Source organism: Sprattus sprattus (assembly GCF_963457725.1).
Source record: "Sprattus sprattus genome assembly, chromosome: 4".
Taxonomy (NCBI): domain Eukaryota; kingdom Metazoa; phylum Chordata; class Actinopteri; order Clupeiformes; family Clupeidae; genus Sprattus; species Sprattus sprattus.
In genome coordinates, this window is record NC_137923.1 from 35,105,858 (window position 1) to 35,125,501 (window position 19,644).

Genomic DNA, 19,644 nt, shown 5'->3' on the forward strand with positions numbered 1-19,644 from the left:
TTAACAAAAACAAGACTTACCTTCAGCAATGCAATGACAGGAAGTGCACTGGATGACAGACAAACTGAAGTGAAAGGAAACATGCAGAGGTGTACACTTTTGTTCTTTTCTCCTTTTCCCCCACTCTCTTGTTCTCTCTCCAGTGAATCACTCCGGCTCAGTTTTTTGAGATGATGTCTTCTGCAAAATGCAGAACTTCCTCACATCAAAGCCAGGAAGAAATAGGCATATAGAAAAAAACAGTTGAGTGGGCTGAATTTTAAAAGTAAGAAAGAGTAAGAAAGAGAACAGGAAATAAAGATTTTTTTTTTCTAGTTAAAAATATTAATTATTGACTAATGACACATGAAAGCATTCTTTATTTGTGGAATCACAACTTTCTCCATCACCTTATTAAGTCATGAGAAATCTGACCCAGCTCACAGGTGAATGTATTAAACATGCCCTCTGGTTCAAGTCTGCAGTGGAGCTAATGTGACTGTCATCACACATCACTTCCCACAAAAGGGATAAAAAAATTCAGGGCCGTGTGTGTTCACTTTCAGTTTGCCTTGACTCATTTCTTCCTCTCGCTTTACGCTCTTGTTTCTGCAGTTTCAACCCCCATCTTTCGCCTCTGGTTTACCAGAGCCGTAGACCTTGTAAGGAAAAAAATAACACCTCTTCTTACATCTACCACAGAGTCAAAAACACTCTCCGATTCCTGAAACATTAGGGCCGATGTACTTCGCAACTTCAGGTGACTCATCGGTCTTCACAAACTTCTAGCTTTAGCAACAGCAGTGACATGTGCAAGTAACAAATTAGCCAATTTTTGACCCTTTATGCAAAACTAGATGCAAATACATTTTACATTTTCATCCTGAATTGGTTATTCCTGTCATGGTGATGCATTAGTTCCCTGCCCACAGCTGACTGTGGCGTGTGACTGACATATACTGTTGGGAGTGAGAGGGGGAAAGAGTCAAAGCAACTTCAAAACAGATAAAGAAGAAAGACTTGTCAAGGTATGTGTGTATGTGTGTGCCAGCATGCGGATGTGGGTTAGGATGAGAAAAGACAAAATTACAAACTGATCACATTTCTCATAAATCAGCTTCAGTGTTTATTATACACACTCAAAAAAAGAACACTTTGAAACAGGCTACAGTCATCACCACCAAACCAATATATTCTTCTGTTTTCTTTTTTAATTATTATTTCTCTTATTTTATCCCTAACGAGGCACAGCATTGTGCTTCTACGACAACCACCCCATCCCCTCCCCACCCTCGATCAGGCCGTGGGCCTCTGCTCAGCTCCTTCCTACCGGAGCCCAGGTGTCCAGGTGTCCAGGCCTCGCCCCACCTGAGTCTTCATTACTGAGTTTGTTGATTAGTTAAAGCTAGTGGCAAGGTGGGCTTGATTGAGATGCCCATCCCTCCCGCGTCGATATTTTTGTCTTGTTTTGTTTCTGTCAAGGATTGCTTCAAAGTACAAAAATAAAAAGAGCGGACTGGTGCGGGCCGCCACAGCGGAGCTGGGTTGGGCTGAGAGGCGCTGGCTTGGCGGGCTGGTGGAGTGCTAGTGTGAGCTCAGTGGCCTGGCGATCTGCCTGTCTGCCTGCCTGTCTGTCTGTCTGTCTGTCTGTCTGTCTGTCTGTCTGTCTGTCTGTCTGTCTGTCTGTCTGTCTGTCTGTCTGTCTGTCTGTCTGTGGTGGCGCGTAAGTGAGTTGGTCCACTGCCATGGGGGGGGGGGGGGGGGGGAGGGCGATATTGCCCCATGCCCCTTCAACGCGCACACCTGGAGGTGACATTTTATTCACTTTGATTTGGTTTAGAACCCCCCCCCCCCCCCAGTTTATCCCATAATTACTGAATTTAACACAATAATACAAGTCAGGTTCATGCCAGAACACCACCAGATAATACAGCCCGTACCAATCAGGAATGATTTTCCCCTATTTTTTTCAACAAAAAAATAATAAAATGGCTCAACTCTGATGCCTTGACCATTGACAGTAACACACATCTGCATAGAGGAGAAGTGGGGAAGTCCATCCGCTGGCACTGGGGGCTCCCGGGTGCTGGTTGCATATTCGAAGGGGTGCTACGTAGCCTCTTTACCCAACACTTTGGCGCCCTTCCTCCGGGCCCCTTCTAACTTTCGCGTCAATGTGCTTTGGGTACTAAAGCAGGATAAGATATATCTAAACTTCCCTTCTTTAAAGATTCCTGTTAGTAGTATTTTCATTTATCATACAAATCACATATATTCTCAAATGGTAGTGAACTTACAGAAATAAACTTCTCACCATTGTCAAGCAACAGTTAATGTTGGCAAGCAGTACATGGGAAAGGCAAGAGGAAGAGGTTTTTCAGAAGGATAGATGGAGGAAGAATCAGGGAGGACAGGAAAAGTGAAAGTAGACGAGTGGAGAAGATGAAAGGAAAGAGAGTAATTGTGATTAGGGGCAACAGGGGAAATTAACGATGACAGTCTGAGTCCAACACAACACAACCACTGCAGTCTCCCACGCTGAATTGATGTGGGACTTCTGAAGGGCACGTATGGTCTGGATGTCACAATGTGAAATCAGGTGACAGGAGATGGCATGCGCCGTGGGTCTGCCTTTTCTACACAATTGATGCACAGACTGATGATTGGAATGGTGAGTTTGCACAGCAAGTCATATCATTAATGCTGAACTCTACCAGTGTAGCGTCATGGATTCCCAATGCTCAATTCTTAATGCACAATTAAACAGATAAAAACAACAACAAAAAACAAGTGTGAACATTTTAAGACTTTCTGACAGAGAACAAATGAACTTTGTTGCATCCTGTGAAGAAGTCTGACTTGATGAGGTGTGTGGTAGGAGTGCTTTGGAGCCTGATGGAGGAAAGGACTGTCCATCGCCTGACTGCACCCCCTTCAGACTCCTCTGGGGCCTCCATTCGAACGCAAGGGGAGGGTGGACAGCAAAGGGAGTGCAGGAGAAACAAAGGCTTGAGCACACTCAAGCTTCACACAGGAAGAGGAAAAAACACAGGTAGAGCAAACCACAAATCTGATGCCAGGAGTGTAGGCGGGGGGGGAATGGAAGATAAAGACTAAAGGAGAGAAAGAGAGTGGGGTGGTGGGGGGGGGCAGAGCCCAGGTGACGGATGAGAAAGAAAGAAATATGACAAAGACAGCATCATAGACTGGGGGAAGATGGTGAAAGAGAGGGCAAGGCAGAGGAGCAAATGAGATAGACAGAGGGACTCAGGAGTAGGACTGTGGTACCCTAAATCCAGACTGGTAGACAGGCCTGCCCGTGTTTGGCTGGGAGGGTGGCAAGCTGGGACCAGTGGGGTAGCTGTAGCCCGCCGGGTAGGGATATGCAGAAGGATAGGGGGCTGGGCTGGGGCCAAACTGCCCAAAGGGAGGCCCAGGGAGGCCAGAGAAGGCTGGCTGGGTGGGGTAGGGGCAGGGCCCAGGGCCAAAGGTAGGCTGGGAGGCCGCATAACCTGCCGCAGGGGTGAAGGAGGACCCTGGGCTGGGATAGTGTGGAAACTGACCTGGGGGATTGGTGGGGCCTGCTGCAGAGGCAGTTGGGGGCTGGGCAGAAGGAGCCACAGGGAAGGGGCTGTAGGGTAGGGCAGAGCTGGAGGCATTCTGGGGGGAGTTTGAGAAGCTGCCGCTGGGCTTGGACACACTCTGTGGCTGTGGGAGCGGGTGCGGGTTCGGGTGCGGGTGCGGCTGGCTGGGTTGCCAGGGGGAGGATGTCACTGCTGGATCCTGGTTGGCGCAGGACTGTGTCGTCATGACAGCTGCGTTGTCACCCGCAGCTTGACTCTTTTGGCGCAAAACCTCCTGAAGCTTCTCTATCCGTACTCGTCTTTTGTGAGCAAGGGAGCGGAGGGAGAGGAAGCGATCCAAGAACGAGTCCAGAGACAAGGAACCTTCCAGAAAATCTTCTGCTAGTGTCTAAAAGATAAATAGAAAACTATGTAATAGCCATATGTGCAATTCACATACACAAAGAAATGTAGTTTTTATTAATTGCCCATTTACAAAATATCCCCCCCTCCCTCATTTTATCACCATGGCATTTCTATGTAGTTCAGTGTTTTATAGACATCGGTTCTCACTCACCTCTGACTCTGCCTCTGTGCTAGCGCCCTCTGCCTGAAGACGGGAGAACAGCACCTCAGGTGACACCTTCCCCATTGCATTGTCTGTGAAAAGAGGCAAATTGTCAGTAACCAAACCAAACCAGTCCAGAGCCGATGCACAGCCAATAGAAAAGAAAATGTGAAGTACACAAAGTAAACTGTGCCAGAACAGAGAAACCAAATCCAAATGTGCACATGATCACACCGGAAAGAAGGGATGCAAGCTACACCGTCACAGGAAAAACAGGATTATCTGATATTGAATAGTTCTTGATGATGCCAGACCTTTGTTAAACACCACAAGTTAGAATGTTACTGTGTACAGTGAATGGCTGAGCTGGGTTGGGCTGGGCAGGGCAGGGAGGGGTGACAGAAAGACAAGAGGCAGGGTGCTCCACTATCTTTCAACTATTGTCACATGTAGGTCACATGTAGCTTTGGGAGCTCAGCAAGGTCCTCAGCTTACCACGGCTGACTCATACACACATTGTGAGCAAGGCCACAAATACAAATTACAAACTACACATTTCCCTGATGGTTGTTGCCTGATTTGAGTGTTTCCTTTTCCTTTCTTGCTAGAACAGGAAGCAATGTCCACTGCAGAATGTCCACGCAGTACTGAGCATTTACTGTGGTGCCCTGAGGTACTATGGGCAGTTCTGAGCAGCCTGGAGCTGACCTGGCCTTTCAAGCTAGAAATCCATGATACAGGCAGCTAGACAAGACAGATAACAGTTGGATGACCAGGTATGACCCATTGGTGAGTCTGACATATATTGACCAATGGAGAGAATGATTGTTTGGGGAAACAATGTGGTTGTGTGATTTTGCAGGCACATTGAAACCCAGGTAATGTCAGTCACTTGATGAATATTTAATGCAAATTATAGTAACCTAGATCTTGTCACGATCTCAAAGTCTCGATCTTGCTCCTGGATCCTCCAATCTTTTCCTGCTTGAAGCAGACCTGATTGAAATAGTGTAATGTTCTTGAATAGCTAAATCAGTTGAGCTCAACTAATCAAGGTGCACTGAGTATGCAGAGAGGGAAAATATGGAAAACATACTGATCAGGGGAGGCTCAGGAGCAGAATGGAGAAACATCATATTCTAGAGTCCCATTTTCCTTACTCACTTCACCCATAAATGCTACATCATCTTGGAGTGTCTAGAGGTCAATTCAATTTAATTGCGGTAATGACGGCCCGTATCTAATTCTCTCCAGTGAGCTTCCACTTGAACAGCTGAACAGAAAGGGGGCAGTTCTAAAGCCAGTCCTTTCCGATCTTCATTTGTTTCTCAACCATTTCCCCATCATACTGTTCTTCTGTCTCTTATCACTTTCTTACCTCTCAGAGAGCACCGCTGCTTATATCTATCTCGCACTTCCTCCAGCTCAGAGTAGCGTTCCACAAGGCGCTCCCTCTCTTGTTCCAGCCTTGGCTTCATGTCCAGGTTTCTCTCTGCCAGGCTGCGGTTGGAGGCCAGGGCCATCTCTCGCTCCAGCTGGATGTTCTGGATCTGTAGAGAGGTAGAAATTGGTATGTTCCATGTAAACAGGGCTTTACAGGGTGTCCTTGAGGTCCTCACATGGACCTTCACCTTAAAATGTGTCCTTTTATTAGAAACATCAGGGCATAAGTTATGTTTATTGTAAATTGTACGTAAGGATCTATGATCTATTAAGGGATCGACTGTAACTGAGCAAACAGTTGAGATGAGCCAAGTTGAGTTCTGTCCTCTCTGTGCAACCATAACCATATTTATGTGAATGTATTAGTGCAATCATGGTTAAGGAGAAAAGAGTTAATCACCAACGCTACAACGTGATTGTACATTCAAAGCTCAAAATACTTCCGTGAGACTATAATTACTATGACATGTTGGATGTCAAAAAGGTGATGGCAGCTCAGGTTTCTGTCATGGAAACAGAGAAAGGGACATCAATGCTCTGAGTATTATCAGCTCAAAATCGAAATGTCGTGCCTCTCTAAGAAGCCTCAGATCTTACACATGATGTGCCTTTTGTAACTTTTCTATGATATTTAACAAAGGAAAAGTCAAATACTGGCTCTGGTCTAAACAGACTATTGCGTAGAAGCATACCGTTCTCCTCCTCTCCTTCTGGTTCCAGTATGCAGGCAGGAATGTTGTGTTTCTACCACCCTCATAATACTGTGTAACTAAAAATAGGCCAAGGCTTGACTAAGAAAAAAAAAAACCTGACTATGGCATCACATCCAACTGGTTTATTCACATTTCACCTTAATCAGCTGATAACTATCATTCATGCTGAGGTTTCCATCCACAAACAGGTGTGTAAAGAAATAAACGACCCACCTCGTCTGATTCCAGTGCCATTGACTCCACCCGTTCCGCGTTGTCCAGCAAATCCTGCAACTCGGATTGGTTGAGGTCCTGAAGCTTATCCATTGATTTGCCAGAAGAACTGTGGGATGAAACGAAGAGTGAACAAGGTTTGCATATAATCCGAAACACTGACACAGAAGCAAGACAGCATGCCGTGCCTAAAACAATTAGGCTGTTCAGGAATACCACTAATCTACAGAACTGATGCAAATATCATGTGACAGACCAGAGTTTTAGCCACTGACGTTTTAGACTCCAGACGTGATCATTACAACATACTGTGACTAGTCAAATGAACTGTCTACCATTCTAAAATGAACAAACTGGACTAGACAAACATCGCTTTCTGGGCATTCAATAGTTAAAATAACTAGATTACTGTTCCAGGTGTAAGTAGCCAAAAAAATATGAAGTTAGCGAGCCTACAGATAAAGCAAGTTTAGTTAGTGTCCTATTGCTATCGATATTCACTTATTACCCAACGTACTACGTCGATAATCGTACATTCAAGGGGTGGTATAGCTTTTGAGATCGAAACAGCAGGCTAGAATGGTATACGTCAATTTTTTTTAATCAAAATAATAATGTAACGTTACTTACGTGCTGCTAGCAAATCAAATATATTGTGGCATGGAACACATTGACGGGTATCCAACTTAATTGGAGGTGGATGACGTAAAATAAACACGGAAGCACTGACCTCAATTTCAAAACAAAAGATATAAATCGGTATTGTTCCAAATGTCCGCTATGCGCTGAGTATTACTTAAGGTTGACAACTAAACATCTATGTTGTATCTAGATTTTGACGGGAGATACCATGATAGCAAGCTAGCAAGCTAATAACATTCAGTAAGCTAACTAGCAAGCTTACTGGCTAAATCGAAAACGATATGCTTACAACGAAAGGCACTTGCTTGCGTGAGCGTTAGCTAACTTCAGAAAAGCCCACAGCTCGTATTCCATTAGGGTTAACATCCGCCTGTCGTCCAATGTAATTTGAAATGGAAAACCAAGTTATATCCACATGACAATACAGAATGGGAACCCACAAAAATAATCCCAAAAATGTTGTTATGATTGAGTGATTTCCTTTTCATCAGGGAAAGTTTCACTTCGGACTGACACAAACCAGCGCCATTTTTGGTTTCAACCACGGAACCTCATCGAGGGAAAGCGTAACCAGTTTATCTACTAGTTTACCCTATATAGTTTTGTTTATATTGTACGTCACATCTCATTCCCTTCTGGTCTGAAAAAATAACTGTGTTACTTTAAAATGTAGCATGTAATACGCCTGTTCAATAAATACACTAATTGACATCCGAAATAACGCCACCCGTTTTGTGGTGAATGGTGTAGCCGTGTTATCAGCTGACTTGAAGGGAAACCCCGACGTGACGGGAATATTCCATCTGAAGGGTGCCAGCAGGGAGGCAACCAGTGACAAATGATTATGTCAATGGATAGTGTGATGTTTTTCCTGTGATAAACTGTTGAGGTACCATTGTCCTGACCATCGTGCATGGTGTCCAATAGGAGTTTGCTACATAATAATAATACTAATAATTATAATAATAATAATAATAATAATAATAATAATAATAATAATAATAAAAGAGTTATTTAAAACAAAACAACAAAAATAGTAATAGGCTACTGGACAGGCTGTTCCACACATTAACCTTTATTTAGGATGTGTGCGTGCAAGAATACAATTACAACATAGTATTTCTGTGAAGTTATTTGTGTGAGAGAGAGAGAGAGAGAGCGAAATCTTCGGACCCATGCAAGAATACAATAACAGCATAGTATTCAGTTCAAGTGTGTGTGTGCGAGAGAGTAGTGTTGGTCATTTTTCAGTCTACTTTAAGACGTTTCACTGCAGAGTATGACAGAAGTGAGTGAAGGACCATGGCTGCAATGTCGTATACCAAGAGTGAACCAACAAGGCCGTAGTAGAATTGATGCAGCTAAAGGAGAAACAGATAAGGGACACATTCAGATGGAGAAATAACTGAAGATTATTACATTATAACTAGGGGTGTCAGTGTCACAAGAACCGATATTTCAGAGCCAAGCCGAGACACCTTTTTCTACAGTACTGTAGGTACCGGGGATGCAATTCTAGTCAGCTTATACAAGTAGCTGATACTCCTACAAGTGTCCAAGTCTGTTGTAAAATGAACATCGCCTTCCAGCACGGAACACTAAACTAAAAGAAAAAGATGTTTTTGAAATCAGTGGGGCGAAAGCTCCGCATCCACTCGTTGAAAAAGAACCCCAGTAGGAGTTGTGTATGGAAGATGGCTACTTTGCCTTGGAGGTGGATCCTCAGGGAATAATGAATTCACAAAAACCAGTATGCAAACGTGCCATCGAACTTTACCAACGAAAGGAAGAAAAACTTTACAGACAGACATTCAGATGTATGAAAAAGAAATAAAAGGGAGTTTCATGTTGATGATACATTAACAACGTTTATAAGTTTATAAGTTACTTGTCATTTTGTATGTGGCAGATTAGGATTTTTGCAAATTAAAAAGAAAATCTCTATGAGAGGATAAACAGGTTTGTGAAGATTACACAAAAGATAACACCCATGGCAGTAAAATAAATGCTTGAGGGACCCTGCATGTCTGTTGATATCCCTGTCCTACCAGCGAAAAAGAACAGAATACAAGGTAAATCACTTAGCCTAGTGAGTCACATATTTCACAGGGTGAGCCGCAGCTAACCATAGCTAGCTTTACCGATCAGGGATTGCAAGTGTTCTCACAACAACCACAAAATCATCTTAAGTAAACAAATCAATTACCTAAAGATTTGAAAGCCACAATCCGATGAATAAAAATCAGAAGTTTCAGGCCCTAGAGCTGTAACGTTACGTTTCAGAAGAAACTGTGGGGCGTGAGTTAAGACAGGATGTAGTCCATTCTTATTTTGCTTTCGCATAACCGTTGCATATCTTTATTTTTATGAGATAAGACAGCTGTTTGTTACAAAAGACCAACTACATTGTTTACTTTAACTTTTTTCTTCTGAACCAGCAAGTGTTTAAATGCTAACACTAAAAACTTAAAACTTCCGGTCGACTCCCACACTCTATGTAGAGGTGTGTGTGTGTGTGTTGATACATTATGTGTGCAGCTCCTGCTGTTAGTAACTGAGTAGTAAATTAGTAACTGAGCTATACTTGATCTCATTAATTAAATGATTTCCATATTTCTTTCATGTCTTGGCCGGGCAATTGACATGCTGTGCCATCATAAAAGGTTGATTCTAATTAACCCCAAAAATGGATTGTAAACATGCTACTGTTTTTATTTTTTTTGTAATATTCAAATGTTTTTAACATTTTAGTTTTTTTACTTTGGAATCAAATTGGGTAATGAGAACCGTGGAATTTTACTGGCATCTTGACAGCCCTAATTATAACACACTTAACAAGGTCTTGCTTGTTGTGTCTACAGTACTTGTATAATGATTACATAGGTCTATTGCACACCTAATGACTTTCCAAATTGTCCAACTATTCTATTAACAGTGTAAGGAGGTAGTTTTTCAGTTGAATATTATTAGATACATGTATCTTAACTTAATAAATAGTTATATAGACCAATGTCGTTTTGTCGACTACTGTGCACTTTCGATGTTCAAAATTCACATTTATGAAAAGCATTATCATGCATAAGTATACATTATTATGATGTGACTGTAAATAGCCAAGCATCACATTCAATAACATATGTTTTTTTTCAGGTTGAGTATTACCCACCATTAACTAAAAATGACATCAGTTTCCCCTGGATGACATTCTTTAAAAAGCAACTGTGAGATCATGCCCACAAGTGACAAAGACACTTCAATATCAGTCTTTTAACTAGAACATTTTAAAATGACTCACGCTTGAATTAAACTCAATACACATGGCGTAATCAGATCTCCACGAGTAGTCCGGAGTCTGATCGTCATCAACAGTGGAACAGTCCATGTGAGGCAGTTCGGTGTTAAGGGCAATAATATAGACACAGACAGCAACCAGTGCGCCCAGTAGGCATGCCAGGTTACTGTAGGCACAGCTTTTAAGCTGAAAGCAAGAAGTAGTTTTACAGTGGCAATACAGCTGTACTCAGATTGTTTTAATGCATAACTTCAATATATAATATTTTTTCTCTTCTACAACAACAACAACAATAATAACTAGAAAATGCATTTCCTGAAGGAAATACCAGTGCATGAAATGCAAAAGTTAGGAAAGGAAGAAGAAAAGAAAGAAGAGTGAAAGAAGGAAAGAAGAAAGGAAAGAAGAGTGGAAGAAGGAAAGAAGAAAGGATAGAAGAGTGAAGGAGAGAAGAGAGGATGAAGGAAAGAAGAGTGAAAGAAGGAAAGAAGAAAAGAAAGAAGAGTGAAGAAAGGAAAGAAGAGTGGAAGAAGAAAAGAAAGAAGAGTGAAGAAAGGAAAGAAGAGTGAAAGAAGGAAATAATAGTTGAAGAAGGAAAGAAGAGTGAAAGAAGAAAGGAGAGTGAAGAAAGGAAAGAAAAGTGAAAGAAGGAAAGAAGAGTGGAAGAAGGAAAGATGAGTGGAAGAAGGAAAGAAGAGTGAATGAGAAGTGAAAATATTGAAAAAAGGAGATAAAAATGGAGTGAAGAAGAGAGATTGAGTGTGAGAGAAAGTAGACTGAGAGGGATAGAGAGAAAGATGGAGAGATGGAGAGAAAAAAAGTAGAGAATGGAAGGTGTCTTAATGTTCCTAGTTACAGTTAAATTGAGAGGGACAGAGAAGAGGTTCCTTTGATTTGGCGCAGCTGTCAGTAAAGCACAGGTGCAAGCCAGTTTAAAGACCCTATTATGATGTCATAATGGCCCAATGTAAGTCAATGGGAAAATTTCGATTCGTTTTTATTTAATATCTTAAAAAGTATAAAGTTTAGAAAAGTGAAAAATACATAGCATAAGTGTCCTTTACAAGACCTACGCGACAAAGTTTGAATGAAGTTTCTACGTTAAGCGGTTCGGGCTGAATTAATCGCAGAAAAAGGTAACAAGAATAAGAAGAAGAAGAAGAAGAAGAAGAAGAAGAAGAAGAAGCCTAGGAATAACAATACAGGGCATTTCATGCACTGTAATAATAATATTTACTATGTATATATGACTTACCAATCGCCTGTCAGGATATTTACAGCAAGCAACAGCAAATGATCCTCCTGTTACAAACTGAAGACAACAACAATATAGCTTGAGGGTTGCAAAAATGTTCATGTTTCATCAGGACTTCTACAAAATATAACATATCAATCAATAGTATAAAATAATATTGTTAACCTTGCGTATAAAAATGTCTGCAGAAGGTCTGGCACTTAAATAGAATAGAAGACATTGCCTCCAGTTGAGAAAATAACATACCAATAATCCAATAATCAAGGGAAGGACATAGAGGAAAGGCCAGAATTTAAAGAAGTAAACAGGGGCTGCCAGGAGAACCTGAAATAGTCCCAGAAGGATTGACACCACCTAATGAAGAAAAGAAAGAAAAAAAACTAGATTACCATACTTAGGCTGGAAAACCTATATATGGGTATTTCTTAGAATTGGGGCCTATTTCAGTCCACAGGGTGTAACTATATTAAAAATGTAATGCATTTTAGATCCATTAATTAGTATAGACAAAAACAAGCCTAGACTTTTTTTTATGGTTCTTACTAATGATTTTCACACATTTTGGTGTTTAGTGGTACAATATCTGTGTTTTGGTGTTGTCCGCCACCATAGTTTTCACATGTCATGCCATATCTCAAGCATTATTTATCAAATTAATAATAAAAATATGCATAATGCATGCATAATGCATAATGAATTTAATGTTACTTGAACTAATAAACTGCATGCACAGATTAAGCATATATATATGCATTTTGTACTTTATTTTGGTTCATTTCTACCTGTCCCATGGTTTAGCCGTCACTACCATCACACTATGCATAAAGGCACTTTCCTACAGTTTTTTCATCAAATGTTTATTTGGTGGCCATGGTAACTTAATATCATAGTGGAGCACATGTATTTCAAGCTGCAAGACCGATGCCTTGATGTCCAGAAAATTAAGTAAATCTACTCTTTATTCTTTGTGTGGGGCATGCGCACTTACAGTATTATGCGTCATTACCATATGTGTTGTATTTCTGTATTTTTGAATTTTTTTAAATTATTTTTTATGATTTTAATAGTTAGAATGGTGTACATTACATGTAGAAAGTTAGCTACACTTGCTTAGCCATCCTCTTTGCTAGTAAGGCTAGTTTTTTGGCAAAAATGTCATTACCAGCACATTACAGCTTGTTGCTATAGGTTACGAAGTGATTTGTCATCACCGCAACACAAACTGTCATTACCAGAACTGTAATGTCATCACCATCACCATACATATTTTTGCCAATAAATTATGTATAAATGACAAAACATCCAACAATTATATATTTTGGACAATGTTGGACAATCTAAATGATCACTGTATAAAAAAAGTTGAGACATATGGCATTTACTTGACTACTTAACTATATGCAATGATGTGATGGTAATGACACATTTACTTGACATTTAGTTAAGAAAATTGCAAAAAATCTGAAATTCCCTGGATTCACGATTTGGCGGAGCTGTTAACAACTGAAATGTGACGCTGACTACACAGTTTTTAGTAAGAGGTCAGAAGCCCGAAATATTGGAACCACTGGTTTAATCTTTATTTGTTGTATTTTAAAAGCGTGTTATATTATCCATTGTGTAAAATCTTAACAGTAACGAGTAACTCAAGCTGTCAAATAAATGTAGTGGAGTAGAAAGTTAAGTACAAGAAGGCTCCAAATTGTACTTAAACAGTGCTTGAGTAGGCCTAAATGTACTTAGTTACTTTTTACCACTGATATTCTCCTGATGAACTTCCGGTCACTGGAGAAACTAAAAGCAGACTGGCTGGTATATTTTCTAGAAACTCACATAATATCAGTGACAAGTATCCAGTAGGGTATACTTTCACTTACTGCGGCAGCCTCTGGATCATACTGGCGGAAGATGCGAAGCTTTGAACTCTTGTCGAGGGAATCTGCTTGCGTTGATAACTCCATGGCACTGAGACAGCTAGGTGACAGGTTTTATTGACATTAATAGACAACTGTATGAGACAACCTGAAAACACAACGCAGAGGAGACAGAAAGGAGGGAGCGCTGATTGAAACCACATGCTGTCCCTGTAGACATTGTGCAGTGGAATGTGAAACAAATGGCATAGGAGGAACAAGCAGGCCTGCAAAAGTAAACTGTTTAGCTGAAAAAGGCCACGGTCAACGGAAATTTTCCCGAAACCACCGTTGCAAAATACGTTGTACAAATGCACTCCTGGTCTTATCATTTGGGAACTTTTAAATTCCAGGAAAAGAGACATAGGCTACTTGCCATTTGATGCAAAGGTCTGCTGGATGCATCGTTGAACGTAGTCAAGTGAGAGGAATGGCCTGCACATTAATTACTTAAAACCGAGACAATCTGTTCAAGACTACTTCTAACCGGACAATGCAGAATATATAAATTAAGGCCACACCACAAGCAAGTAAAAACGATCTTAACGTGACTTACCCACTTGATCAGTGAACAGCGAGTTCTGGTTTCTTTACTGGCGTTTTGAACGATAAATGTGCAATTCAGACGTTAGACCCCTCAACTCATAGGCTAAGGGGCGGGGTGAAAGTGGTCGACAAAAATAAAAAAGATTTCTAACCGCTTCGGTTGCGCAACTTACTTTTTGTTCTTCATATCCAGAGCAGGAATTAAATAAGTGCATAACCACTTCAAAAGTCGAACTTTCATCAATCCTCCAGGTAGGCTGCCTTTCACAGTCATTTCTCTTCAGTTATTTATCTGTGAAATGGAAATTCTTGAAGTGGTCTTATAGTGATGCGTTAGCTTGTGATTTAACATTTAAGTCTATACTTTTGACAACAGATGTTCTATTAATCGTTTTCTACATTTACAAAGCCTACACACATTGATATAATTTACAACATATGCATTTAAAGTCTAAAATGTATAGTTTTCGGACACTATTTTCCATTTAGACTTTTGAGCATGGCAGTATCAGTATCCAGCGATTTGTCCGTCACTGTGGGCGAGGACGTTGTTGCTGATAAACTACCGGATAAACAAACTCTGATGAAAAATTTCGAGAAAGTACAGTCCAAAGCTCTGGGGGTAAGTCAGTGTCACGACGATATTCAACCATACCCTATTCGATGATTTGGTGTAATGAAAGTAGCCAGAAGGCAAATTGGTCTTAATAATTCTTCCCCTGCCGTTAAGAAACCTTTAAGTGTAGTATGCATGTATGTGTTGGTCTGATGGAGATCATCCATTATTCAAATCTTGACTGTAATATGAAACATACGTCCATATAGTAATTTACATTACATGCATGTGTGTGTGTTGGACTACACAGTATTCTAAGGTGCCCAGAGCTCAACCTGAGAAGGACTGACTCACCTGTTCTTTCTTGTGGTCAGGTTTCCCAGTTGATGTTGGGACTACTGGTTATGATCAACTCCATCCCACTCTTGTGTACTGATTTCACTGAGGTTGTGACCTTTGGAGTGCCCTTATGGAGTGGTCTCATGGTAATATTCTTATCATTGGGTTATTAAGTGTAAATAACTTTTGTGTCCTTAAACTTGCAGTTTAGTGCATTTTGTGTACTGAATATTTGAATACTATCTATATTAGTACAGTTCTAGGGCATAACCATTTTATCAGGCTGGTCTGATGTTTGTGCTTCACATGTCTCACACGTTTAGCAGTTTATCATTGCAGGAAGTCTTGCCACAATGATGGAAAAATACACCAACAAGAATTATGTGAGTTCTGCTCCTGATCAGACCACAGATCACTTCTGTCTCTTCAACCCCTCAGGCATCCATCTTAAAGTTTTTCCTCTTGGTTTCTCTGTCGCACCACTGCAGCTCTACTCCTGTATGGTCATGTCGGTGACAGCCATGCTAGCGTCTACCACTGCCCTCATCATCTACTTCATTGACATCACCAGACACCCAGCGCCAGAGTGTGCTCGCACAGATATTCATAGTACATGTGTGCACGAACATTACACTGTGGTCAGTTGTTTACTTAAATTATTGTGTGTGCATTGTTGACGGTGAAGTGCAGTAATACTAGGGCTGGGGGTAAACGATTATTTTCAAAACGATTAATCTGGCGATTATTTTATCGAATAGTCGACTAATCTAACGACTAATTGGACGATTAGTCTAACGATTATTTTTCTGTTGCTCGATTAAAACCATAATGTATCTCAAATAAATACCCCAAAAAATCTTAATAATATACTTTAATGAGCACCGTTTTGCACAGCAAAAGTCCAACAATGCATTTCATGTTTATCTAGAGTTCACAGTAAAAACGTTTGGTACTCAAATGAGCCCTATCACATTTGGATGTGGTGCTCATTCATTTAAATGTTTTCAGTGCTTATAAAAACATTCATTCATTGATGAGCACTGCGCACCACCTTATGTGCAGCCCTGTCCTGGACATTGCTTGGCTGCATTAGTTGACATTGGCGATCTAACGTGGTAGTGAATCATGATACATACTATAAGCTGGCCAACGTTAGTCTAATGTTATGTGTTTGACTCGTAAATGACCACAGCATGAGTTAGCTCTCTGTGCCGTTTGTTGGTGCTTGGTTGGCGTGTTCTGCAGCCGTAAGTTAACGTTTACTAAACTGACACAGCTGTCTAGCCGTTGCCGCTATAGTAGCTAGCTAACGTAATTACTAGCAACCAAGCACGAACAAACTGCACGGAGAGCTAAGAAGATAGTTAGCTAGCACCACCGAAGTGCGCAGAGCTCAAGCTACACAACACACTGAACAAACGTTAAATACGAGAGACAATAGGGTGCGTTTGAGAATGGAGATAGAAACGCACCCCATTGTCTCTCGTGAAGGGGACAATAAGTAACGTTGGTTACATTAATTTAACGTTTGTTCAGTGTGTTGTGTAGCTTGAGCTCTGCGCACTTCGGTGGTGCTAGCAAACTATCTTCTTAGCTCTCCGTGCAGTTTGTTCGTGCTTGGTTGCTAGTAGTTAACGTTAGCTAGCTACTAGTGTGTCAGTTTAGTTAACGTTAACTTACGGCTGCAGAACACGGCAACTAAGCATGAACAAACGGCACAGAGAGCTAAGTCATGGTGTTGGTCAGCTTATAGTATCATGATTCACTACGTTAGATCGCCAATATCAACTAATGGCGCCAAGCAATTCCCTGGGTTTCTGCTCTCTCAGTCCTTGCGCAATGTTTGTTTCTGTTTGGGTCAACCACGTGTATGTGGCGAAGCGTCGACGTAAAAATATGGCGTCGACGTAATTTTGAAATCGACGCGTCGACATCATCGACGCTTCGCTACAGCACTAAGTAATACCCTGCCTACTATTCACATAGGGTCTCAATGAACAGATCAGACATTTGTAGTTACAGTACAGTACTTAGTAGAGGATATTGCTGAATATGTATAGACTGCCTTAAGGTTTTGGTTTAAGCTTCAAGTGCGTAATGGACTAAACAGATCTCTCTCTCTCTCTCTCTCTCTCTCTCTCTGTCTGTCTGGGTTTCTGTCTGTCCGTCTCTCTCACATAAACACACATTCCTAGTTGTTCAGTATAGGTGTGAAGACATCCCTGGCATTATACACCCTGATCCATGCCATCATCTCTGCCATCCTGACACACTCTTTGAACAAAGCTAGGAAGAACCTTGGCGTCTACACGGTAAGAGCCTTTATCTCTCAGATGCCAAGTGTATCCGCTTAGTTCTGTTAAAATACTTGTGTTTGATGCACTAGCAACCTTATCCATCATTGATGATATGTAACATAAATCTTCTGCCTCTTAAGAATGTAAGGTGGCAGTTCTAAATGTCTCCAGACAATACAAAATAGAGAAGGATGACTGGGATTAGTTTATAGTTGATACAGCATTTGTGAGGCTTTTGTTATTTGTGCTAAGGTAAGGTGACAAACAACCCCTAGATTTTACAAATACCCCACGATTTGCAAACAAACAGAATGTGATTAAGAAATGACTTACGATTTGCAAATACAGTATGCACACCATGTCTTACAGATACAAAACACACTAGACAGCAGTGGAGATTAGAGAGAGCCCTTGAGAAACAGTTAAGAGAGGAGGGATCAATCTAAATATACAATTATTGGACACAAATTATTAGTCACATTTCGATGGCATAGGGCCTCAAATAATAATTATATATACAAAAATAGTTTTTTTAACAAGAATACAAATACAAAAAAGTTGGAAACGTTTCATCTCTAGGTCATACCCAATTGTAATCGATGCACACTTTTCAATCAAGGAAATCGCGTCATTAACTTTTATGCTAGCTCATCGATGCAATTCTGTGAATCTTGCCATCCCTACTAAAAACACTACATTTATTCAACAGAATCTTCTTTAAAAGGGTTAATAGAGTTACCATGTACTTCTTAGAATAGGCCCTCCTTCCTTCCGGTTTTCTCTCAAGCATGTACAACATAGTCTTGTTTTGTAGTTTTGAACACTAATTATATTTTTTTCAATGCTAATCATTTCTATCCTATGTTGCAAACAGCAGAAGACTTTAACAAACATGTGAATGAGCAGCCTAACTGTAGCCATAAAGAATGACATTTAAGGCAAATATCATAGAGACCATTACTTGGCAACCATTACCTGTTCTTTGGTACTTACCACAGGAAAACGTTAATGTGTGAATTCTTACAAAAGATTTCAGGACAGGAAATAGTAGACAGCATAGTAATTTCCTTTTTATGGTTGAGCTCATATATTGTGACATAATAACATTTCGCTTTTGGAAGCAGCCATGAAGCTACTAAACACACTCTCTTATTTGTCTCTCTTATTCCAGATAATGTGCAGTTAAGGAGCCACAGAACAACTGACGTGGTTACATCCAGAAAACTGCTAGTTTTTACCGCAGTGTTATGCTCTTTCAGTAGTAGTTATGTAAATACTTTTAACAATATTTTATATAGCTCTACCATACATTTTGTTAAAGGTAAATCATGTGTAAAGTACTTTACTTGTGTATATTATTTTGCTGGTCAGCTGTGCTCTCATTGGAAGCTCCGATTCATGGTGTTGTTTGCAGCTTGTGACATTTTATCTCCCATGGTTCACACAGCTGCATAATAAGCTCCCCTTGGTACTTGGCACTCTGCTCTTACTAATGATGACTAGCCCCTCCCCTTAGGCACTCCCCCTGTAACCACTCCCCTTAGGCACTCCCTGTGTAGCCCCTCCCCTAAGGCACTCCCTGTGAAGTCCCTCCCCTTAGGCACTCCCTGTGTAGCCCCTCCCCTTAGGCACTCCCTCTGAAGTCCCTCCCCTTAGGCACTCCCTGTGAAGTCCCTCCCCTTAGGCACTCCCTGTGAAGTCCCTCCCCTTAGGCACTCCCTGCGTAGCCCCTCCCCTTAGGCACTCCCTGTGAAGTCCCTCCCCTTAGGCACTCCCTGTGAAGTCCCTCCCCTTAGGCACTCCCTGTGAAGTCCCTCCCCTTAGGCACTCCCTGTGTAGCCCCTCCCCTTAGGCAATGCGACTTGGCTATTCAGACTATTTAGATTGACATTAATATGTCTATGGGCCCCACCGCACCTGCTGCACCCCCTATAGTTACCCCTGGACATATGAGTAGATACCCTACTAGCTGGCTAGCTTGCTAACTAGCCTGCTAGTCCAGTCTGTTACGCTATTTCCCACGCCCACTCAAAGCGAAGCAAGCGTTTGGCATCGCTGGCATGTATCCCTACAGTCTTTTCCTGTAAAGAAAAATTTAAATATATGTGTTTTCATGCTACCTATTTAAATCTAAATGAAGTCTCATACAGAACTGTCACAATTATTGCTGTGGTGAAACAGTCTGCATATTGTGCATGTTTAAATATTATAAATGTTTAATGTGGGTTTTTTCCATTGACCTTTCTCATTATGTAGATCATTTCTTTATAATTGTTCAAAGTTAGCTTTTTAATGAGAATATAAAAAATAAACACTATAGGCTGA

At 41.0% G+C, this 19,644-nt stretch overlaps 3 protein-coding genes across 7 annotated transcripts; 1 reads left to right on the plus strand and 2 right to left on the minus strand.

Annotated features, from left to right (window-relative positions):
* Nucleotides 1–1,827: 1,827 nt before the first annotated feature.
* On the minus strand, nucleotides 1,828–7,640 carry vps37c (VPS37C subunit of ESCRT-I). Of its 2 annotated transcripts, XM_080837217.1 has the most exons (6): nucleotides 7,411–7,640; nucleotides 7,110–7,209; nucleotides 6,480–6,588; nucleotides 5,489–5,660; nucleotides 4,120–4,202; nucleotides 1,828–3,951 (listed from the first exon to the last, which is right to left on the minus strand). In XM_080837217.1, the coding sequence occupies exons 3-6, from the start codon at nucleotides 6,570–6,572 to the stop codon at nucleotides 3,247–3,249; spliced, it is 1,053 nt and encodes a 350-aa protein (XP_080693343.1). In that variant the 5' UTR covers nucleotides 6,573–6,588; nucleotides 7,110–7,209; nucleotides 7,411–7,640; the 3' UTR covers nucleotides 1,828–3,246. The 2 variants fall into 2 exon arrangements, with proteins under 2 accessions (XP_080693343.1, XP_080693342.1); XM_080837216.1 differs by lacking the exon at nucleotides 7,110–7,209.
* A 579-nt stretch (nucleotides 7,641–8,219) lies between these two features.
* On the minus strand, nucleotides 8,220–14,405 carry LOC308364036 (uncharacterized protein). Of its 3 annotated transcripts, none has more exons than XM_080836979.1 (6): nucleotides 14,301–14,405; nucleotides 13,546–13,642; nucleotides 11,915–12,022; nucleotides 11,669–11,725; nucleotides 10,417–10,599; nucleotides 8,220–8,482 (listed from the first exon to the last, which is right to left on the minus strand). In XM_080836979.1, exons 1-6 carry the CDS (start codon nucleotides 14,399–14,401, stop codon nucleotides 8,369–8,371), a joined length of 660 nt encoding a protein of 219 aa, XP_080693105.1. In that variant the 5' UTR covers nucleotides 14,402–14,405; the 3' UTR covers nucleotides 8,220–8,368. The 3 variants fall into 3 exon arrangements, with proteins under 3 accessions (XP_080693105.1, XP_080693106.1, XP_080693107.1); XM_080836980.1 differs by lacking the exon at nucleotides 14,301–14,405 and adding an exon at nucleotides 14,138–14,235; XM_080836981.1 differs by lacking the exon at nucleotides 10,417–10,599.
* On the plus strand, nucleotides 14,299–19,482 carry tmem176 (transmembrane protein 176). Of its 2 annotated transcripts, none has more exons than XM_080836982.1 (7): nucleotides 14,299–14,379; nucleotides 14,617–14,749; nucleotides 15,058–15,168; nucleotides 15,346–15,405; nucleotides 15,511–15,660; nucleotides 17,218–17,334; nucleotides 18,491–19,482. In XM_080836982.1, exons 2-7 carry the CDS (start codon nucleotides 14,627–14,629, stop codon nucleotides 18,503–18,505), a joined length of 576 nt encoding a protein of 191 aa, XP_080693108.1. In that variant the 5' UTR covers nucleotides 14,299–14,379; nucleotides 14,617–14,626; the 3' UTR covers nucleotides 18,506–19,482. The 2 variants fall into 2 exon arrangements, with proteins under 2 accessions (XP_080693108.1, XP_080693109.1); XM_080836983.1 differs by having other exon boundaries at nucleotides 15,349–15,405.
* Nucleotides 19,483–19,644: the final 162 nt, after the last annotated feature.